At 36.9% G+C, this 24,939-nt stretch overlaps 1 protein-coding gene across 2 annotated transcripts; it reads left to right on the forward strand.

The window, feature by feature from the left end:
• Positions 1-469: 469 nt before the first annotated feature.
• On the forward strand, positions 470-23,492 carry LOC127965194 (carboxy-terminal domain RNA polymerase II polypeptide A small phosphatase 1). Of its 2 annotated transcripts, XM_052565856.1 has the most exons (7): positions 470-871; positions 11,083-11,237; positions 16,577-16,678; positions 18,568-18,624; positions 20,044-20,136; positions 21,036-21,221; positions 21,365-23,492. In XM_052565856.1, the coding sequence occupies exons 1-7, from the start codon at positions 796-798 to the stop codon at positions 21,491-21,493; spliced, it is 798 nt and encodes a 265-aa protein (XP_052421816.1). In that variant the 5' UTR covers positions 470-795; the 3' UTR covers positions 21,494-23,492. The 2 variants fall into 2 exon arrangements, with proteins under 2 accessions (XP_052421816.1, XP_052421815.1); XM_052565855.1 differs by lacking the exons at positions 470-871; positions 11,083-11,237 and adding an exon at positions 11,253-15,137.
• The last annotated feature ends 1,447 nt before the right edge of the window (positions 23,493-24,939 follow it).

Below are 24,939 nucleotides of genomic sequence, written 5' to 3' on the forward strand. Positions count from 1 at the left end.
AAAAATAATACAATTAATTTACAGAGAATCTTACAAATGTCACATGTTCCTCTTGAATATACGAGTATTTTTAACTTAAAAAAGTGTTGCACTTAAAACCTGATAAACAATATTGTGAATTGTATATATTACTATTTACAAACTGCATAATGCTTGCATTGAAAGGCCATTAAAAAAGTAATTATTGATGTACAAAGGTATTTACTTTTTAAATTTATATTACATTCATATAATTATAATAATGTGTGCAATTCAATACATTTTTAAGTTTCCCTAAAATGTTTTGTGAGGCCACCTTCTTATAGATTATTAAATATTTTATTTTAACAGTTTCTATGTTCACAGTTACTGGTAAATACACTTGTTTTTCTTCTGATTCCTAACATAACACGCATGCATAAACTTTGTATCTTTAAACCGGATTGTCTAAGTTTTCGTTGCCCCTTTAAGACGAAGGGTGCCTTGAAACCGTCGAGTTCCATGTTTGTATGTCGAAATTGAGAGTAGAGCCGAACTCTATGTTGTGAAAAGTTACCATCTAGGAACTCAACTTTTTACAATTATTTTTATTTAATTTTCTTTTTGTCGTCTAACTCATGAAGGCATAGAAATCAAATTCAGCCTCGTATGCTGTCGCATAATGAATGTTCTTAAGCGGTAAAAGTCTTTTGTATTTTGGGGGCATTTGCAGGGAGGTTTTTTTCTTTCTTTTTTTTCAATTCAGTCGTAGCCAGCCGAAAGATTTTAATACGGAAACCCTTTTTAAGTTGCGATTTGACTGGCTTTACGGATCTCATGGACCACCCGTCCTCCTCGATCATCACGCAAGTGAGCAGGGATGAAGAAGCCAGTGCTCCTCTTCGGGACAGAGGTGAGTCCAGAGAAAGTTTGGAGAGGGCACATGTCAAACTCTGATGAATGTGTGGTGCGCGGCCGCTGCTTCATACAGAGCTTCACACCGTCAAAATGCCGCATTGCCTTCACTTTAAGGAGAACTCAAGTGCTCAGTCACACATTTCCGCACATCAAAAGGCTACAAAAACATGTGATTTCCACTTTATGACGGTTGGTGACAGTTTATTCATCTTGGAGATGAGGATCCATTCATTATAATAACACCATCCCATAGAGTTAGCTTCATTTGCATGTCATAAAATCGAGTTTGATTAGTAAAAATAAGAGTAAACTATATATTTTCCCCTCTATAAGTGAAGGCTTTGATGTAGTGGGCGTGTCCATGATGACACTCTTCACTGACGTTTGAAGGAAGGCTGTTCTTGTTTACTTTAAAGTTACTGCTGTAGTTCATCGTCTCTGTCATTTTATGCTTATGTGTGCACGTAACTCATAATCATGAGTCCCTCCTCAGGTGACAGGTTATCATAAGACAAGATTGCATTGTTTGGTGATGGCAGTCTTCAGCCTCTCTTGTCTTATCTGTGATTTACAGATCAAGTCTTTTTGCTCTGTTGTCAGTGCACAAGAATTGTTCTTTTTATTGTGCTGAACTGGTATGGTTTTGTAGTTTGCATTACTGTGGTAAGGATTCATTAAATGATCAGGGAAGCACGTGTAAAATGGAAATGTTTTATTAGTTAAACACGCCTGTTTATGCTTTACTGACAGTGTGTTTCACATTTTGCAATAATCATAAAGTCATCAAAGTTATGAAATGACAATACAGGAAGTGGTGGCATTATGTAATTCTAACTTCAAGCATTAAGGACTTTAGATGAGTTTTTAAGAAGCTTTTAAGATCAATGCCTAAACTTTTGACTTGTAATATAATTGAAAGGTCATAGGTCATAATGTGACGGTAAGCAAGATGTTTGCAGGTCAAGGGTTAGATGAAAAGTGACTCAGAAATCAATTATTGGACTTGCTAATCATATTTATTCCTCATTGATGATATATATGTATAACCAGATAAGCATGACATATATTTATAAAATATTTTCTTAATTTTGACGTATATAACAAAAAAAATGAATGGCTTAGATTAGCACAATATTAATTTTGATTCCTTGTTATAATTCCTTATGCTATAACATTATTTATAAATAGTTAGTAGGTAGTTTTGGTCTTGGATATTATACTACTATGCATGTTTAATGCAGCTTAATTTTTCTTCTTCTTACAATTAGTTCTGTTTAATTGTATTTATTTAATTTCAGAGCAAAAAAGAATGACTATACACTAGATTTTTACCATGATTTTCAGAAGATGCCCAGTAAAATGTCTTCCACTCACACTGTAACAATACTTAATATACAAAGAAATTGTATCAGGCATATAAAAACAGGGCAACCATGTCAAGACATTTAATAATTTAAAATATTGTAAAATTTTGCATCACATTTTCTTTTATATATTTTAATAAGTAATGGTCAGAATAAGTATGTTTTTAATGTAAATTATGTTATACTAAATGATGATGGAACAGTATTTCATTTTATTTTCACAAAAGTTATTTAAAACATTAACAGAGATACTTTGCAACACTTTAGCTTATATCTTACACCAGCTTTGTTACTTTAATCTTTGTAGAGGTTAGCAGTTTTTATGTTTGAAAAATATAAAGCGGATATGTTTCCGCATCGTTATAAATGCATTTGAATGAACACAAGCGTGCTTTCTAAACGACGACGACTACAGTGAGAGCCGGGGAGGATCTTCTACGGATAAAGTCATAGCAGTCAGCCTCATTGCTTGTTTTTCCAACCGCTGTGTTTTTCTCCAGCGCTCCTTTTTCCCCACTTGCGCACAGAGATGGAGATGGTTTACAGGCCTGTGTTTTTGTTAGACATTTGATGAAAACCACTCCCTGTAGCAGGTTCAGTACGGTGCACAGACACTTTCCATCTGTCGTAGCATTTCATTTTTATATATATTAGTCATTTGTGCTCAAATAAAAAAAAGTCTCATGTTGAAGAAGGTGATACAGTGGAATATTTAGGACGGGTGTATTATAGTTAAAAAAGGGGCAAGTCTCTGTGTTATGCCTATAGAGAGAGAATGTTGCAGAACTAGGTAGTTACATCTCTGATCGCCCCATAACTGTAAAACGAAACAGATTGTTTTATAAGGCGAAGTATGACGTGATGGAAAAGGAATTAAGAGCATGTTCTGCCTGTACAGCCATGTAAGATATTAAAGGGTTAGTGCATCCAAAAATGAAAATGATGTCATGAATGACTCACCCTCATGTCGTTCCAAACACGTGAGACCTCCATTCATCTTCGTAACACAGTTTAAGATATTTTAGACTTAGTCCAATAGCTTTCTGTCATTTGTGGATTAATGCTTATTGGAGACGTGAACAGTTTAAAACAATTCAGTTCGATTAGGTGAACTGGTTCAAGGAGATTCGGTTACATCGAATGATTCGTTCGCGAACCGGATATCACTAAACTGCAGTGAACACACTCACAACAGACCCGGAAGAGAAGACAATGCTGAATAGAGTTGTCTTTTTTTGTTATTTTTGGACCAAAATGTATTTTCGATGCTTCAACAAATTCTAACTGACCCTCTGATGTCACATGGAGTACTTTGAAGATGTTTTTAATACCTTTTTAACCATGGACAGTATACCGTACACACAGCTTCATTGGAGGGACAGAAAGCTATTGGACTAAGTCTAAAATATCTTAAATAGGGGTGTGACGGTTCGTATATAACCGTGAGACCGGCGGTTATAGTTGAACACCGTCATTAGAACTCTATAACCGCCAAAACCGTGTCATTAAAATATTTTTTACAAACATTTTTTAGATAGGATCATAAGATGCGCAATATATTGGGAGACATGGTTTTTACCACTTAATGAAGTTTTGTAAATCGTCAGACATGATATTTACCACTTCATAAAATTTTGCTTTGTAGAAAACCTTTCTTAAAAACGAATTTCGTTTTGTACAAATTTTGTCTTAATTTTAATAAATGTTTCATCAACCAATTGCGTGTATTTTAATAAATAAAAAGCAAATATAGCAGACAATGATAACCGACATGGAAGCACCAGCGCGCCGCGTTCACTTGCACTGCACTAGAGCGCATCTCATCGCAAAGGAAACTCAGCGTAGGCCTATGCCTCATACAATAGCATTAAATATCTTTGCTGCATCCTTTCTAGAACAGACAATGGCATTTTTTTGCGACTCGCATCAGCAAAGCATTGCATCGCCATAGACCGCAAAACAATCAGCGGATGGCGGGCGGGTGCGGCTTTGAAATTTGCTCCAAAAACGTTGGCTCGGATGATGAGTTTTGTGACCGATCTCCTTAATAAATGGAGGTCTGAAATCTCTGCCCCCTTTACCGATCAGAGCGCGCGCTGACACGGAGTTAACCCGCTAACTCCAAGAACAACCAATTGACTCTACGGTAGATCCACTAACCCCCCCCCCCCCCCCCCCCACTAATTATTTGAAGTTTCATAGTCACTCTTTAAACATCTCGCTCAAAACCAGTGATTTTTCCTAGCAGTGTTTTCAGCAGTATTGGACTAAAAGCAACAAACTGCCAGGAAGTTTTTAATAAGAACTGGCAGGTTTATCCTTATGCAAATGAGCAACAATATGTGGAGATTCTCAATGACTGTGATCGTATCTTATGAGATATTATATTTGAATGTAGTCAAGATCAAGAAGTCATTTTGACTGAGTATATGCACACGGATGGATATGGAGAAACACTGTGGCATAAATAACCATGTCAGAAAATGTCTGCATGTAGATTTCACTGAGTGTGATTTGTGTATTCATAATCTTTTTTTTTTTTATGTTGCACTGCTGCAATTTATGTGCAAAAATGTAATGCTTACCATAATAATGTAAGTTTTCATGGTTGATGTGTTTTGCCTGGTTTTTGGTTAGGCTTGCGTGGGTCCCTCTTTTGCCCTGTCTGTTAAAAGTGCTGTCTCATGAATCGTGGGAAGATGGAGTCGCTTGAGGTGTATATGAGTCAAATGATGCTTCTGTGGTATTCGAGATGAGGACTGTTCGTGAGAACTTTTTATACTTTCATTTGCAAACATGATTAGATCCGCATGTTTGTTCTGAAAGGGTGAAATGCAAGTTAGACCACATCAAAGGAACTCAATTAGTGCTCTGTAACATACTGTAAACGTGATCACGCATACCGTTACATGTTTGAGTCCAGCAGTGTGGTTCAGTTCTTCATATGTGGCTTGTTTCAACATGCCTTGATGCTCACGAGGAATCCCAGGATTGTCTAGTCTTCAGTCTGTACACTCAATTTGACAAATAACATTACTGCATTAAGGTCGTGTCGAAATTTTAGCACCCATGAACACCACAACAAAGTCAGAATTACCAGTAGGAAGCACTGGATTTTTTTCGACACACCTCAAACTCACAAGTCAGCCTTGAAGAATCATGGCAGAAGCAAATTGGTGTTATTTAAAGTATGTTGTAATTGTGCATTTTGTTGACAGTTCAGTTTGTGTAAAGCTCAAGAGTAAGGATTTTTTTGGGGGGGGGGCCTTAACAGATTTTTACTCAAATGTTTACTTTTTACAAAACTTCTTTAAAATCTGTGCTAGTTGGTCAGATACTTGATCAATTAATAATAAGTGCAATTTGCATCCACATTGTCCAGTGTATCACAAAATTCTAGTGCTGTTAAACGATTAATTGTGATTAATCACATCCACAATAAAAGTTTGTGTTTACAAAATGCGTGTGTATTGTGTACCGCATATATAAATGCACACACGTGCATGTATATTTTTATGGAAAATTTTATCTATATGTAAAATATTTATATTAATGCATAATATAAATAATATATAAATATAAATACACATGTAATTAAAAAATATTTATGTATGAGTGTGCATTTTATATATATATATATATATATACTCACACCCACATTATGTAAACACTTTTATTTTGGATTCGATTAATAATGATTATTAATTGTTTGACAGCACTACAGAATTCGAAATGCTTATATTTTCATGGCATAAAAACACATGCACTAGATCAGCGAATGTATAATAGGGTTGCTGGCACACCAGGCCCAGGTCAGTAGGGTCATTCATCCTTACTGTTGAGCCCTGGTTTGTATGTATTTTGTGTTGTTATTATAGAACATGCAGATAAAGCTTATTAGAAAAACTGCTCATTTAGCTGGTTTTTTAATTAATTGGATTTTGCAGGAAAACAAAATTCCCCTTTCTCTCTGTGGCAGCACTAGAATGCTAAAATGCATAGAAAAAATATTTACTTTAAGTCTACATTTAATCAGTTCATGCATTCCATGGGAATCAAACCCATGACCTTGGTGTTGCTAGCACCATTCTCTTCTCTTTTTAAGAAGTGTATTGGCAATCATTCTAAAATATTTTAATAATAATAAAAGTAGAAGGCAATTGCATAAACCTGTCAGACTTCACATGGAATAAGTGCAAGTTATGAACCTTAAAATCCCTTAAATTCAGTGCATGACTTGAAGTCTTTTCCTGGATACTGGAGTTAGACTAAACTCTGACGTGTCGCGTCTGGCCGTACAAACACCCGGACTGCTTGGATAATTCAGTTATCGACATCTTAACGGCTTGGTCTTTGAGCTAAGGAACATGTTAGTACCTGGATTAATTTTGGTGCGCTGATTAATGCACCAACATAGAAGATATGTCACTGGATGATGTTGTTTACTGAGTATTAGCTTTTGGTGTGACCCTGTGAAAAGCGTGCCAAGACATTGTCCAAGACCACTGGATACATTTTCAGCGGAGCACCTGTTCACCACTTTGTTATAGTACTGTATTTTTAGAAAGGTCGAGCTTCAAAGGCGTACCATAGTTGTTTCTCCATGTTTGGGATTGACAGCGGCCAATGCTCCATTGATGAGTCTGCTTGCATATGCCAAATATTCCTAATATTTCAAAACCGGTTTTGTTACTTCCTGTCTTGGAAGGTGTTAGGCCTAAGCAAAGTGGGTCAGTGGATGTGGTTAGTAATCTGAATCCCTCCCTGACTGCAGGACATTGTGGATTATCTCGGCATAGTGTTCCCAAGCCTTCGCTGATTTTGACCCGTTTTGTTTGTACGTGAAATGTGATCTGCCTGATGGAAGTCAGAGGCAGGACACAATGAAGTTCTCAGTGTGGGCCTTCCATTGCCTTGTGACGGCTCTTACTTCACTTCCTCACACTTCCTGTTCCTATTTTGGTTTGGCCGTGCACAGCGCAGCAGAGTTAGGGGCTAGAGATATGGCTGCATTCCAGTGAGGGTGCGCGAGAGGGAGACCGGGAGGGAGAGTGAGTTCATTGGGGCCCCTGGAGGGATTCTCATGCGCTCTGAGTTTAATCCAAGCGGCGAGACTGTCATTTTACGATCTGCTCTATTTGTCTTGTTGCTTTTTTGGTACTGGACACTTTGTCATTAGGCAGTGGCTGGACCCATTTTAGTGGCTTCTGCATTTGTTGGAAGCTAAGATTAAACTAGTTAATTTAATTTAGAACTTAAGTCACTGTAATATTACTACCAAATACACAGCAGTGAATTTACATATAAAAATGAAAAATGTGTGTTTGATGATGATTGCAACAGATACATTTATGGATGCATGCTATATGTAAACACAGTCCATTACATATATTACAAAAGATTCACATTTCAAATAAATGATGTTCATTTAAACTTTCTATTTGTCAAAAGATTCTGAAAAAGCAGCATGGTTTCCACCGAAACCACAGCTTAACCTTTTTCAGGATTGATAATATGAAATGTTTCTTGATGCCGAATCAGCATGCTAGAATGATTTGTGAAAGGACTGAAGACTACAGTAATGATGCTGAAAATTTAGCAAACTACATTTTAAAGCATAAATAGGGAGCAGGTAAATTGTAATATTTCAGAATATTACAGTTTTACTGTATTTGGTGTTTCTTTCCAAAAAACAAACAAACAAACAAAAAATCACACAGACCAGAGTTGATTGTACATTTAGATTTTTTACATGATTTGTATTTGTCCAATTTTCTAAAACACTGTGCCATGGGAATTTTCTAGAACTAGATTTATATAAAGAAAAAAACATTTCCTAGAAAACACTTTAAATTCCAATAATACATTGCAGTAAAGTAATATGTATTATAATGTATTTATTTATTTGTTTGTTTATTTACAACTTTGACACTTGTTTATAGTTTTTAAATGTTGAGACTTTTTCCCCTATTAAATGTTTTGTATTCAAGAAACAGTTAATAATGTTTTATGGTACTAATGCAGTACCATTATAATTTGGGCATACCATGATAATAGTATGTTTTTTTTGTTGTTGTTGTATTGTACCATATAAATAACATGATCCTTGAATACAGTTACAATACCATAATATGTACTTCTATTCACAAATATTTACCATAGCACGTGCCAAATTGTAATCCACAAATTACGGATTTTACTGTTTGAGTAACATCCATTATAATGAACCCTTCTTGTATGAACTAGTTGCCGTTTAGTTTTTTCCTCATAAAATTATGCTTAGACTTATCTTAGACTTTTTTTTTTCAAATATGCACTTTATTTGACAAAATATGCTTTACTTTCACAAAGTGTACTTATTGGTTGCAATGATAATATCACTAGTAGATTGCTTGCTATTCATTTGTGTTATTTCAATTTTTCATTTAAAAAAGTAAAAGATTTTTTCATTTTGGTGACACCAGTTCCACAGAGCCATAAATTAGTCTAGATCCCTTCATTGAATGTGCAAAGTATGTGGAATGTTTCACAAATCGGCTGTCCTTGTCCACCAAGAGGTGGCATGAAACAAGTTACGTGTTTGTTACGTGGGATCGCATATCACCATCGTAAAGTTAGTCGCTGAGTGGCCTCTGTCCGTCGGGATTGGAATAGCATTGGGACCCTCGTTAAAAGAGACCCAGATAAGCCACCCTGAAGTATGTGGACAGAAACTGAACTGGGTGGGGTCAAAAAGTTGTAGCCTAATTATCAGCTCTGGAGAGTTGAAGTGTATTTAGATCTCAGGCTCATTACAGAACGCCAAGGAGTCAAGTTTTCCTTATAATTGTCTGTCTGCTAGCTAGTCGCTGTTTGATCTTTTTCTGTTTACAAGTTCAGGTTTGTTGCTCCAAGCTAATAGGTTACAGCTTTTCAGTCTTTCATCAGAGTGCCCATCAAGGTTATCATATGTACAGCAAGAGATAAACATATGGTTGGGCCATTCCCTCCTGTCCCCGCGCCGGGAACACAGCAAAGATTTGTTTTGTGATTCCGTTTATGGCGTGGTCTATATTTGTGTAGCATGCCATCACTAACCACTGTCAACAGCTGTCCGCGGGTGCTATTTAAAGCCCTCTGATGTATTATATAAAAAGAGTTGGTGTGGAGCGATGGATGCGGTTTCTTCACAGTTCCCTTCACCTGCCCTTTTCCTCAGATTTGTAAACCTGCCACTTTCGTGTCCTGTGCCGTGATGCAGGTGTGATCGCTTAGCGATGTTTCACTATTACGATCTGTCAGATTCTCTGGATATTTATTTACAGAGGGTCACATGCACGGTTAGCGTGTCCATGTACATTTTATGTTTGAAGGTCAAAAGACGTGTTTTAAATCCGGATGATTGGCTGGCAGCTCACGGCATATAGGTTAACTTTGGTTTTAAGGGCAGCTTTTATGTTGTAGGACATAAATCAAATAGGCTGATCTAAATTTAATACAGAAACTCAGCTTTCAGTTTCTGATCACATTCTTTACCGTTAATCACAATAATTAACTCAATGAATGTGTACTGTATGTTGTAACTAACTTTAAGTTTGAATTTTGAATGGCATGATCATCTTCCCTGTTGACAGCTGCCTCGGCCGTCTTGGCTGCAGCCTAATTTGTCAAAGATTTTGTCTTGCAAAGTCCAGCTTTCGTCGCTGTTGTTCGCTCTTCTAAGTTGCTCAGGGCTGTGCTGCTGTCCCGAGCCCCAACATAGATCCATAATCATGTGGATTTCCTGTAATGTGTCACTATTCATGGATGCTATGTCTCCATCTGCTGTATTTGGTGACAAATATCTTGCTTATTAGCAAACAGTAGGCATTGGTAGTTTGTATAATTTTATATATGAGTGTTCTAACACTGATTTTCAAACTATTTAAGAACCCCCAAATATGATAATAAAGATGACCTTTGCGAAATAATTCCCTTAAAATATGGGCCTAGAGGTTTTCATTTAAGAAGGCGCATTTATAGTTTTATTATTAAAGACCTGCAAAATGAAATCATTTGTTTTTATATTCTTACTGTATTAAAGCCAAATTAAAATCTTAAAATATTGACTTCTTATTAAAAGTGTCTTTTCTGCTACGACTTCAGACTACTTTAGAGTTAATAGCATTCTGTATTTATAATTTTTTTTCTTAAATTCACACTTTTGGGACACAAAAGTCATGTTGCGACCATCTGTGAAAACAAATTTTGCAATTGAAAATTTTAAATGAAGTAAAATGTGATATTACTTCAGGAATTCTTAGCAGAGATGCAAAGGACTATCAATTTGTGCTATTTAAGTAGTGTTTTTAGTGGTTGACTAGTTAGTTTGAGGGCATGTCAGATATTTTGCATACTTGTTCTACACTGTGTTAGACTCATATGTCATATGTTGAAGCTCAGATTAGGGAGTATGTTTTGGGAAACTCATGGGTGTGACGCATGTGTTTCCCATTAATAAAACCTCCACTCCACCCTTTCAGAAATCCAAAGATACACTACTTTTAAAACACCAGTGACGCTAAGGCTTTCAGTGAAAGATTTTACAACAACGTAAGAAGCCTGCTTGTCTTAATTATTATCTCAAAATGTGACTTAGTCATGCTTTGGATTAAGGGTACCCTTAATTTAGGGTACAGTTTTTATTTTGATGTTTGCATTGAAGACTAGTCATTACGAGTCATTTTTATGTGCATACGAGTACTGTTATCTCATAACGAGCATAAGCTGTCGGAACTAGTCGAGTGTATCATGTATGCAAAGATATATGACAGCGAACAGCAGGGTAGCTGTTGGTGTGATATGATTGCTTCTCATTTCCCAGGTACCCCTCCACATGCTGCATCCTCATCGAAGAAACCCCGCAGTCGTGGCATTTTCCACAGTCTCTTCTGCTGCCTTTGTCATGACGAAACGGATCACGTGCCTGTCAATAACAACGCCCCGCTGCTGGTGGAAGAGAACGGAACCATCTCAAAAGTAAGAGTTATTTCAGATTTGGTAACTTCTTATTTTGATGTCCCACTTTGACCTCTTTAGAGTTTTCTGAATACTGGCCAGCTCGCGGTTAACACGGCTGAGAGCCACATGATCAACTGTGATAGTGAGGAAACCAAAACCTCAAGTTAGCTTTTGCGCAATCCTTTTTCCTGTTTACGAGTTGTTACAGTTGAAAATACCATGATGAGAATTAATCTCATTTGTGCTCATTTAGAAACCCTAAATGACTCTGAATCAAAGTCTTACATTTATTTAGCGACAATTAAAGCTATTTGTTCTTGTAATTCCCAAATAATTGAAAGCCGATATGAAGGTATCTCAAATATTTTGCCACTCATAATTCCATTGAACTAATTATTCAGGGGGGTGGGGAGCATGGCTGTGAACAACTACGAGCAGATCGGATGTCAAGACGCTGCAGGTGTCGGATTCAGATTTATGCCTTACTTCAGCTTTTTATAGTGATTTGATACACTAGGAGTTATTTGTCACATCTCTGAAGCACCAAAATAAATCGGTAGGTGTCCTGAAGGCGGGCTGAGAGCAGGGTTCAGAGGAGTCTCAACCCCTCTGTCATGTCAACGTGCACATTGCTGCTGGTGTCTCAGGCAGGCTGTGGGCTCAACGAATCCCTTCAGCCTTGCAAGCCTCCTCTGCAAATGCAGATCTCTGACTCTACTCGCAGGCTCTCTGGAGAAAGCAACCCTATAGGAGAATGTTTGGAGTGTTTCCCTTCTTCTGACCTTTGCCAGTGTTTTGGAGAACGGATGTCTTTTGTCGAAAGCAACTTTACTAAATACTTGGAGTCCTCCACTTTTTTTTAAAAGCGAGCCCTCAGAAGTAAACATGCCCACTGAACTGTGCTTTGACCATTCTGAGGTCTCCGGACAAGGAGATCCTAAAAAGGAAAACCAGTCTTTGGAACGTGCTGCAGCACAATTGTGCACAGAACTTGAATCCACTGCACACCAAAACGCCATTGAGGTGAACGAAGCTGATGGAATTTGCATTGAAAATGGTCAAATCAATGGTGAATTTTCAGATCAGTCTTGTTCATCTGGATACAGCTCTTTGGTGGACAGCTGCTCTGAGCACAGTGAGTGTTTTGAAATAAGCAGTTCTTCAGTCGACTTGGTTGAAATAAGCCAGAATGATGAACTTAGCATTGCATTTGAGGCAAGTGATCAAAGTGAGACTTCTGAACATGATGAGATTAGCCTAGATGATTGTGAGTCTTTCCAACAAGATGATGCAGAACAGATAATTTTATCTGAGATGAGACTAGGTAATTGTGACTCTTTTGAACAACATGATGCAGTACAGTTAAACTCCTCAGAAATGAGCTCAGACCTTTGTGAGTTTATTCCACAAGATGATGCAGAATCGGTAACTTCATTTGAGTGTAGCCCAGACTGTTTTCAACAAGCTAATGCCGAAGAAATAATTTCATCCGAGTTGAGCCTAGATGATTGTGAATCTCTACCACAAGATGATGCAGAATCGGTAACTTCATCTGAGTGTAGCCCAGACTGTTTTCAACAAGATAATGCAGAAGAAATAATTTCATTTGAGTTGAGCCTAGATGATTGTGAATCTTTACCACAAGATGATGCAGAAGAAGCAACTGAGGGAGATCTTTGTGATTCTTTTTCTGTCGGGTCCTCACAATTAGGTCCTTCAGATCATGAAACGCTTTCTGAATGCGATGCAGATTATCAGGACCAGCATAGCGAGTGTGAAAACAGCAGTGCTGAAGACAACTTATCTGATCAAAACAGTGTAGTTGAACTAGATTCTGAAGACTGCGAGACATCTGAACAGTCAGAGTATAAAAATCAAAACAAGCTTGATAACTACCATGCCACACATTTTGAATCCCCTGAACTGTGTCAGGACTCTAAAGAAAGTAAGCCATCTGACCACTGTGTGTCCCTTGAGCACACACAGCTTACTGGGCAAATGGACACCACTGATGACAGCCTAGATGATTGCACTTGTTCGTTGGAGAACTTTGATTGTAGTCGGACCTTTGACTCCCCAACTGAAGGGTATCAAGACTGTAACCAGCTCTCTGAGCACAGTGAATCCTCTGTATGTTTTAAGGTTTTAGAACAATGCACAAGCTGTGGAACGTACTTTGAGAAATGTGATGTCCGTGAACAATGCACTCCCTCTGTGCCCACTGACCTTTCTGAGGGCCCACATCAAAGCAGGCTTGCAGAAAAATGCCCAGAGTCTTCAAGAACACACAGCTCTGTCTTTCACAACCCTGACATAACCAAAGAAAATTTGCCTAATCATAGCAGTAAAACTGAGGTTAGGAAACCATCTCAGTCTGATGCCATGTTTTCTGGATCAATGGAAACTTTTGAGGCTCGGTGGCTTTCTCAATTTCTTACTGATCTTTTGAGGCATAATAAAGAGATTTCAAGTCCTGCTACTGAAATCAGTGAGCCAAATGGAGAAGCAGAAATCCCTGAAGTAGAAGTTTTGGATGACTGTAGGAAGCTCTGTAGAAAGTGTGATGACTTGGACAAGGGGAAAAGTTGTAATGATGAAACTCAATCTTTTCAACTTGATGAGGAGGAGGGGGTAAAGTTTGAACACCACTCGAATGTGGACATCTCCCTGGATGCAGTGACCACAGCGGCAGGTTCTTCAGATGAATCGAGCGAGGAGGACTATGGTGACTGCATGGATGGTAAAAGTCAAGGTAGCTCTGAAACCGAATCATACAAAAGTTTTGTTGAGTCTGAATCATTTGAAATCTTCTCAGACCAACCATGTGATAAGGAAAACCTTCTCGAAGAGGATGACGGGTCCTTGATTCAAATTCTACAGCCAGATGAGTACCCTGATGAAGGTAACACTGAGAATTTTGGTTTAGATGCTTGTGAAGAAGAATGCGAGTTTGATTCTGGGCAACAAGTGACAGAAAAGAAAAGCAGTAAAACATATGCTGAAGCTGTGGCTGTTGGACTCCCAGTTGAATGTGCCAAACCAGATGAGGTCCATGAAACTGAAGATTATGGGCCTGGTTTTATGGATAAAAGCTTCTCCTCGTATTCTGAGAGCAAGGATGAAGAACTTTGCTACAGAAATGGAGAGGTCGCTGAACCTCTTGTTGATAGGCAAGTGTCCTGTGTTGCAGCTGTTGAAGGTTGTGGACTTGAAAAAGTCGTTGAAAATGCTTTCGACAGTGTATCTGGAGATTCAACAGAGTTATGTGCTGTGAAGGACACATTTCAAGAAGCTGATTCTTTGGAATCACCTGTTGACGGAAGTGAGGTCAGTCAGGATTTAACTGAAAATGACAGTTCTGAGAACACAGAAAACGAACAAGATCTCAGTTCTGTGGTTGAAATCGATGCAGACGAGGAGACACACTCTGACTTTGATGAAACTGAGGGGGCTCATGGACCTTGTTGTGGAGAGATTGAAACTTCTGAAGATGAAGAAGCAACCCTGTTTGACTTTGAGGATGTTGTGGGGTGTTCTGAGGAACGTGACGAAGGTAAAGAAACCCCAACTGCTGATCAGCTGGTCCCTTGTGCCTTTGAGGAGCAGTCAAACACAGAGGCTGGCACTATTTGGGTATCAGATGATCAGCAAGAGGCCAATACCGAGCCAGAAGACACCTCTGGGCTCATTCATCCTCCTGGAATAGATGGCATGTCTGAGAATACCCAGAAAAAGGACAAATTTGAGGAACTTATACATCAAGTTGCAAGAAGTGAAGCATCTGAACAAGACACGTTATTTAAGTCTGACCAAAAAAACAGTGAACAGAATCATGCTTATGACGAGAGTGATGTATCTGAAGATGAAGAGTACCCAGAGGACTGTGATTGTGAATTCTGTCTTCCACCCATAGATCAGGTACCTTTTTCTTGGGGGAGACACTTGCTAATTTATTTCAGCATGTTATGAAAAGTCTATGCATGAATTTGGTAGGACAATGTCAAAATGTTTTGCTTGTAAAAGAATCCATTCAGTCTGTTTTGAGGCCCCAGACATTCCTGCCACCCTGGCTGGTTTTTGCTTCACATTTTAATTAGTATAAAGTCAGTAGCAACAGAACTAAAATAAGACGCCATGCTGGATTCTGCTTCCATGTCATATGTTATGTTATTTAAATCAGTGTCATCTGTACACTCTCTGACTTGGTAATGAATCCGGAAGAGCCTGCAGTTCTTGAGATACTCATTCTGTAAACGTAGGACAGAGTCGGTTTCAGACTGTGTGTGTGTGCACTGTGTACTTTTCGATGAAGAATTGGTTGGCCAGCAGCTTTGCAATCCCATCCCAGTTGCAGGCAGTCACTTGATCTTGTTCTGCTTATGGAATGCTAGTGCTGAAAGAGCTACCTTATGGCCCTTTATGGATACTAATATCTATAACTAATACACCCTGTTTAGGTTAGACACCAAAGATTTAGCATGTTGTATTTGCATAATGTTAATTTATTATGATGTGCATAATGAACTACTGTGCAAAAGTTTGGAGTCAGTGATTTTTTTTTTTTTTTTTTATAAAAGCAACGACAAATATAAAAGTTAAGACGTAAACTTTGAGAAAATATTCGGTTTCAGTCAGTCAAAATATTATTGTATTTTGGTCAAATAAATGCAACTGGTGAGCAAGAGATTTCCTTAAATCTATTCTGACCCCAAACTTTTGAATGGTATTTTTATATGCTGTTACAGTTTTATTTTATATAATTATAATTATTATTTTTTCTGACACTTAAATGAAAAGCTGTTTATATATTAACCATTTGGTAATTACTTTAACTCACTGGACTATTTAAAAAAATTTGTGTGTTTTTGGAATAACAAATGAAAGTGTGACTTTACCAGAGTTAAAACAAGGAAAAAAAACTGCTAATTATTTTCCATTTTCTTGAAATTCTAGACACGCCATGCATGCTAAGTGTTTTGCATTTTTCCATGTGACTTTATAGCGCTTAATAATATGAAGCAACCCTGTTCACCAATAAATATTTAGAATATCAAATAACATCTTTACCAGTTTACACATTTTACTGTTCATCATACAGTACAGTACAACGAAAAATCCCTACATATATTACTCATAAAACTAAATTTCTTCACTGACAGATTAGAAATACACAATATAATAAGATACAAAACATAATAAATTTTGTATAGCTGACATGCAATTCCAGTCTTTATGTGTATGCTAATGTCTGTGGCATAAGACCCTATACTGTATTTTTTTTTACTGCAAAATAGCTTCTTGTTGTAAATGCTAATGTGGCTACTTATTTACCAGTGTCCTTGAAATGTTTATCACAGGTCCCAGCCAAACCACTTCTTCCACAGATAAAGTCTAAAGATGCAGGGAAGATCTGTGTAGTCATTGATCTGGATGAAACACTAGTCCACAGCTCATTTAAGGTAAGTCAATGAGTTGAGGCCTCTTTTTCCATCACTTTACAGCTCGCAGTCGGTGTGAATTAACTGTATGTCACATGTGCTGTTGGCAGCTCAGCTAATCATCTCATGGGATACACTTGACTCAGATGTTATAGATAGATATTTAACACCATTGCATGCACTCACATCACAAACTTTAAAGCTGAAGCGTGTCATTTATCTGATGTTCTCCTGTTCAGGCTTGAAGGGACAGTTCACCTAAAAAGGAAATTTCTGTTATCATTTATTCATTAACCAAACGTCATGTTGTTCCAAACCTGGAAGACTAGCTTTTTTCTTCAGTACTCAAAATAAATATAATTTCAGTATTTCTTGTCTGTACAGTGTTAGTCAATTTGGTCCAGTGTTGTTTTGGACACCACCGACTTTGATTATATGGACAACAGCAGTTCAAAATAGCACTGCAGACCAAAGCAAGTCTTACAGGTTTGACATAGAAGAGATTAATGATGACAGAAATTCCAAGTATAAGTAAGTTGGTTTCTCTGAAAAGTGTAAAAACTGCGGCTCTGCGATGCTATCAAAACACTGCTTTGTTTGTTTGAGCAGTCTAACCAGCAGCGTAAACTCAACCAATGGCGTTCGTTTGTGATCAGAGTTTCTGTTTGTCCAACCAATCACAGCTGGTGGGAGGGAACATATAGAGTCTAGTTTGAGTCTATATAGTATATTAATTATGCATTTTATAATTATATTAATTTTTTGACCGTAGAGGTGCAGAATGCTCCAATTAACATTTTTGCTGTTTTAGATTCTTATTTTTAAGTCACTTTTACTGTAAACAGATGTCTTTTATACAAACAGAGAGAAAGCACACTTCCAGTATCGGTTAAATCTGTTCTTGCATGTTAATGTAGACATATTTTTGCAGGCATAATGCAACAGTTTGAACCAATTCAATGTTTTAATGCAATGTAATCATTTAAATAATGTCTGCATTGTAAGAGAACACTTGCAGTATCTTTCACAATATGTTTAACAACTAGTTTTAGATACCAGACACAAGTTATTTTCCGATCTTCAGAGTTAGCAGGGATTGTGCCAGTGTAAATACAAGTAAGCTTATTTGAGCTGGAGGAAAGCATCAAATTGTCTCAAGAAAAGTGCAGTATGCTACTTTTAGTTCAATGACTCTGTCTCATGGTGCCTTTACTGTTTGTTTTTACATGCATGCATGCACTTTTCTGGAGAAATGAGGCAATTTGACTCTTTATGGACATTTTTTTTTCTCCTGTTGCATGACATCATTAATGTGCTATGTGCACAATTTGGGAAAGCCAGGAAGAAAAGGAATGTTTTCCTCCTGGGAGTGTCAGCAGCGACACTGTTCTACTGACTCTGAAAGTCAACTTGAAGTATATTGAGTGTATTAAATGTAAGCCGTTTGTTTAAAAATACTATGCTGTGGTCATTATATACTGCTAAGTAAAGATTTATAAAAATCTTAATTTGTGTGCCAATGAAAATGAACAGTATGCAGCTTTGGAATGACTTAAGAGCGAAAAAATAATGACATCTTTCATGTATGGGGTGAACAAGTGTGATCATTTAGCACAAGACAGCATAATGTTACTCCTTACTGAATGTAGGTCACACTGTCCTGACATCTCTATAACACATAAACGTAATTATCTCAACATTTGAGATTGAGTTTCTAGACCTATCTAAAGAGCACGCTCAGGGTCTGTAGCAATGTTCTAAATAATGACTGGAGCCTGCTGGGTGACATTATGTTCAATAACATCTTGTCAGTCATTGATCCAGTCACCTGCAACACAGATTTAACTTATTTTCTTCTGCCTAAAACAGTTCAGTCAGTTTTATTGTGTGTTTTTTTTCTTTCTTCCTAGCCGGTAAATAATGCTGACTTTATCATTCCAGTGGAAATAGATGGGACAGTACATCAGGTGAGCATAACCTGTTCTCATACAAGGGTTTTCATAAATATCTAATGAGTTGAAAATCAGGCTATGAATCAATTGGGGAGAATAGTTCAAGATTATAACTGCTGTTTCAATTAAGAAAATTGCCAATTTTAGTGCCAATATCCTGGAAATGTGATGACACCCTGAAGAACCTGCTTCCTAAAATATACATTTTCATAAATAAAGTGTGTGTATTTTATATAAATATTTAGTGTAATTATAACAAATTATTTTTTATATATACGGAATGCAAATACAATTTTCTACCTACTTTAATAAACCTGGTAATAAGCATTTCTTCATATTTGTTTAGTGCTGTTCATTAAATATAGTTTGAGAGCAGTTTTACAGAAACCTTCCAGTCCCTTTTGCTGACTCGTCATGTTTTCATGTTTTGGCAGTGGATGGGAATTGTAGCCAATCATAGCCCGTTATATGCATGACTGCAGTGGTGACTTATAAGGTTTAAAATAAGGCCTGTTGTTTCTCATCCTAATTAGATGAACGTGTTATGTTTCACTTCTGTTCTTAGTGTGTGTGAAACTGCCCTAACCGTTTTGTTGATTATAATGTGAGTGATTTCCCTGTTACTTGCTTCCTTTAAAAAAAAAAAACATGCTGTTTTCCCACACAGAACACATATTTATTTTAATGCAATTCCTGTTCATTAGAATGAACAGTTGTGGTTACATTATCAAAAAAAAATTGATATAGTTAAGCTTCATTAATCAGACAGTCCAAAACCAACTTTTTTAGTCTTCTGTTGCGCAGTGTTGAACAGTTGTTTACGTATTGGCGCTCAACTCGGTTGTGCTACTTGACAGTAGCGTTGGCATCTCCGCTGATGGGTCAGAGCAGCAGGTGGCTATTTCTGGGCCCTGACGAAATGGAGAAACCCAGACTGGCTTCTGAGAAGTCACTGGTCATCAATCTCTCCTCAGAGCGTGTCTCCTGCTCTCTCGGGCTATGACAGTACGGTGCTTTGGCCCTTTAAAGGCCAACGGCCCCGGTTACACCACGGGACTGAAGACGTCTGACACACAAGGCTTTGGCCTGTTTCAAGTAATCCAGGATAGGCTTGTGATGTCCGGAAAGCCTATTCGGGATGACTTGGTTCAGGAATGAGACCACCAGCTTCATAAAAGAGCCTGGCTGACCTAGTTGTTAAAGTAAAACAACCCTTTTTATTGCGTCTCTTAAAACAGGGTTTATCATTCTACGATCATATAAAACTCATCGTTATATGAAGCTTCATATCAAGATGCAGGCTAATATAAATCTTATTTATTTAGTACTGTGCCTTCATGACTGTGACCTGATCTAGCGCCGGTTTAAACCCTTCAGATAGCAGCTGAATTGAATCCTTTGCAGGAATGACTCATATTTGAACTGTGTCTGTAGGTGTATGTGTTGAAGAGACCTCATGTCGACGAGTTCCTCAAACGGATGGGGGAACTGTTCGAGTGCGTGTTATTCACTGCAAGCTTAGCCAAGGTAAGAAATGCAAATGGATTTTTGCACTATGCAAGGAATTCAGTATTAAGTTTATTAATGAATAGGAATTAACAGCACTTACTGTATGTATCAGTTTATAGATGTTACAGGGTTCCCACATCTGTGGAAAATATTTAGTTTAAAATGGTCTCTTGCAGACCTGTAACAAAAATACTGCTTAATACATTTATATGATCTGTTTTCATTAACATTGTTTTATTTTTTAGTCTACCTTTTTTTTGGAAATCGATATGCTGTTTTGTAAATTTTGTTATTCATTTAAAAACAACATGTTTCTTAATATATCTTATACCTTTAGAAATTAATACTTTTATTTGGCAAGGATGCTTTAAATTGATCAGACGTGATGAAAAAGAATTTTATAATGTTACAAAAGAACAAAAATGTTCTTCTGAACTTTCTATTCATCAAAGAAACCTGAAAAAATTCTACTCTGCTGTTTTCATCATCAATAAATAGTAATAAACTTTTTTTGAGCTGCAAATTATAATATTAGAATTATTTCTGAAGGATCGTGACTGGAGTTATGATGCAAAAAATTCTGTTTTGAAATCACAGGAATAAATTCCATTTTAAAAACTTTTTTTTTTAAAAATAGTACAAATATTTCACAATTGTACTGTTTTCGCTGTGTTTTGGATCAAGTAAATGCAGGCTTGGTGAGCAGAAGAGTCTCCTTAATTAAACACTTTTGACGGGTAGTGTCAATATTTCTAGACTTATTTATATATTCTTTATCTAGTCATCACAAATGACTTAGATCGTAGAATCACACTATAATTTAGAAAGGTGTTTCCATGTTTTGTTCTTGATACTGACACTTTTAGCCACTCTCTTAACATGTCCGTCACATTACCATCATTCTGTTTTTTTGCTAGTATGCTGATCCCGTCTCGGATCTGCTGGACAAGTGGGGAGCTTTCCGAAGCCGTCTTTTCCGGGAATCTTGTGTGTTCCACCGTGGAAATTATGTCAAGGACCTAAGCCGTCTAGGCAGGGATCTCAACAAAGTCATCATTGTGGACAACTCGCCAGCCTCCTACATCTTCCACCCAGACAATGCTGTACGTTATTGCCTTCCTTTCTTCTTTTGCACGTATAACTGCTTTGGGTCTCATGATATATTATGCACAGTGCTTAGCCTGCTAAACCTCGTGTGAGTTTGTTCCTATTAGTTTTACCAGACACTCTTCTCTCTTATGTTTAGGTACCTGTAGCCTCCTGGTTTGATGACATGTCTGACACAGAGCTGCTGGATCTCATCCCTTTCTTCGAGAGACTGAGTAAAGTGGATAATGTGTACACTGTGCTGAAGCAGCAGAGGACTACTAGCTAGCACGACACTAAGGGCAGCTGTCAGTATGGGGCCAGGGAGGCTGCTGGGCTCGGAGCACCACACTGCTTCCCCCTAACAGGACCAGCCACTATCTCAGTCCTCATCACCTACCCAGAATTCCATTCACATGATGTTTGAAAAAGAAGTCGAATGACAGAACTGTGAAGGACTGCTTTAGCTATCACATGCATAAAAGAAAGAAGCTGATTGTTTTAACACTCAGTTGCGTGAATCCCAGGAAAGCGAGCAAGAGCATATTTCACCCTGAAGTCAAGTAATAGAAATTATATTTTGTGCAAAGAAAATAAGAGATGCTTTTTTTGCCTTTGTGACATTATTTTGACAACTAAGCACACTCCCTCGAAATGTTGCCATAATGCAAACTTATATTTACTGTAATGTGTAAAAAAAATATATATTTAAATTGTATTGTATTTATACATTATGGTTGTATTTGTTGGACTGCCTTTAATTTATGCTTGTTTATGCAAAAAGTACTGTATTACAGTAATCTAATAAAAATCAACATTGTAAATAATAATGAAAAACCACAAAAGGTAAACAAAACTAAAGCATGTGTTATGGTAATAATGAGGGAAAATGTGTTAAATTGTCATAACACTAATTTTGCAATGCAAAAAAAAAAAAAAAAAGTCAAAGTACGCTTTGTTTTCTTTATGCAAATATTTAGTTTTTATTTTACTCTTGATTTTAGGGGGAAATGTGGCCTATGCAAGTGTTTGTGTGATTCACCCCAAAACGTGTTACTTAGCAAGTAAAATTTTTTATGGTTAAGGGAAGCCCTGTTAAAATTAAAATAGTTGATTGTAAAATAGAAGATAGAAGATCAGCTTATTTTTTTTTCCTTTTTTTTTTTTTTTTTTTTTTTATACAGAGAAAATGACTTCCTCTTCTTGAGTTTATATCTTGAGTTAAACTACCCTCATTCCCTGTGTTTAATGAGTTTACTTAAAGATCTCAAGTAAGGGCGAAAACATAAATGGCAATCACATGGAATAATATGCTGTCTATTTTTTTTTTTTTTTTTTTTTTTATCTAGCCAGCTTTATTGGACTCTAAAACAAGCGTTTATTATCCCTTTATTTTTCCAAAAATCATGTTTTTTTATTTTTCTTTTCCTCCTGCAATTTCTTAATCCGATAAGAAAGACTCATGATGCAATCAGCCAGCACTTGAAATTCAAGTTTCACAAAGCAACAAATGTAAGAAAGGGAAATTGGTCCGGCACTTGTTGTGTCCCACGGCCAGTTTTCACTCCGAAGGTAAAGCTAATGCACCTTCTGAATCATATGCGGTATGCTTTATTTTGTCTAATGCGAGGTCATTCACCGTGGCCTTAAAATTACAGTAGCAAAAATTTGTCTGAGGATATCTAAGTGGTCTTATTTACAAAATCAGTTTGTCTGATTCTGCATAGTTTTAAATTCATAACAGTATGCCATTTGTGTGTTTATATTAATCAAAACGAGTAAAGAATACTGGAATCAAGTCTGTATTTGTCAATGGAAACAGATGTTTGACTTGTAATGCCTTAACTCTCCATTAGATCACTAAGCTGTCAGATGGTTCATTGAGAAAGTGATTTTGGCATCGGCGTAAGCATGCCGTACTGTGGACTGGGGAGCCCTGTTAATGTGCAGTTGATGTGCCGCCTTCTTGGGGATTGTATACTTGCTCAGCACTGAGTTGATTGTTTTGCAAGTGCCAATATTGATGTTTCGAGACGTAACGGTGATGTCCATGTGTGCGGGAGAGAGTGGAAAGATGATGATATGGTTTTTAATACTGGTCTTTTGTCCATTTTTCAGTGTTTGACTTTTTAAATAGATTTGGTGATGGCAAAACATTTGCCATCTCTATATTTGTGATATTAATGAAAATAGTGCTGTGCCATGGAGGAAAAAAAAAAAGATTTTGTTATTCATAAAAGTTTAAAGAGCAGTTTGAGTGTTATTTGTTTCTTAAAAAGCACAACTGATTTTTCTCTTTTGTACTTGAATCGAAGCCTGTATTTTATTCTGGTGTTATTTCCTGTAGTATTGGATGTGGAATTTACAAAGATTGACTTCTACAAAATGAGTTAATATAAATCATTATGAAAGTCAAAAAAAAAAAAAAAAAAAAACAGAAAAAAACTAATTTTATGAAGAAATTGAAAGAAAAAAAAAGTACTCAATGTCAGTCATTCAAACTGTTACTTAAAATTCACTTTCTAAGAAACTTCAACGAACTTAAGCCTAAATAGGTACGTGAGTACTTAGTCTTTCAGCGTTTGAAACTGATGATGGAGTAGAGAACATGTTACTGAATCGCATGTCTGACTTGGTACATTCTCCGATGTCTCACTATTCATCAATCTCAGTAGGACTTCTCACATTAGTCCGCTTATGCAACAGGACCAACCCAGGCCCATGTTTTTCAGAGGTTATGTAATAGTCTTGGTAGTGCTTGTTTTGAGTAATACACCGCCTTGTTAATATTCTCACAGATGCATGAGAGGGGCCACAGATGCATTTCTCTTAACTTGTAATGGTTGAATTAGAAACGTGTAATACTTTTTTCTCCAGAACAAAAATCTGATAGTGGGTAGGCTTTAGAGCTTGTAGCTTTGTGAATAGTTTCTCTTGTGTATTATCTGCAGTGATCAAGTAGTCAGGTTCCTCATGGACTATTTTAATGTGCTCTACAACACGTCTTTTCATAGCTACTCGGGGCGTTATTAAGAAAAATGTAGACTTGGATTAAAAACTTTAAAACTTAGGTTGCGCCTATTCTTAAATTTATTTGAACGCGTATGGCTCCCTCTAGCGTTACATAAAGATTTTTTTTGTGTGTGTGTTAACAATAACGAGATGAAATGCCCTATGCAAATAATCTTTAACCAGATATTAATCTAAACAGGAACCAACAAATGTAATTTCAAGTCAGTGGGAAAATGTAATATGTCACTAAATAACTAAAAACCATAAAAAAAACTAATTGGTCACTGTTTTTGGATATGGTCATACACACCTAAAAGTTACATTAGTACTTTAAACCTACACATTACCTTAAGTTGTACATATGTACATACAGATTTTATAGCTCATATGTTTCTAAACTGAACTTTTATTTTAATCTCAATAATTTTTACGTAAGCGCGTGCGCGGTCATTTGTACATTTTATGGGCCTGGCTTCCGGTGTGATTGCTTCCAGTTATTTTTTTATGTAAAAAATCAGATCGTGTTGCAGCTTTCATATTGCAAATTGGTGTGTCTTACCAAAATTATTTTAATGTATAGTCTCAACGACGAACACACTAGTTTGTAGTACAAGCCGTTTTTACCATGCGTTGTTATTCTTCTCGTTATATGAACCGGAAGTATCGCACATTCATAGAAAAACGGCTTCTGCGTTAAAAATAAGGTGAGACCACAGTCTATGG

The sequence above is a fragment of the Carassius gibelio genome, chromosome B9 (genome assembly GCF_023724105.1).
Source record: "Carassius gibelio isolate Cgi1373 ecotype wild population from Czech Republic chromosome B9, carGib1.2-hapl.c, whole genome shotgun sequence".
In the NCBI taxonomy this organism is placed as follows: Eukaryota; Metazoa; Chordata; class Actinopteri; order Cypriniformes; family Cyprinidae; genus Carassius; species Carassius gibelio.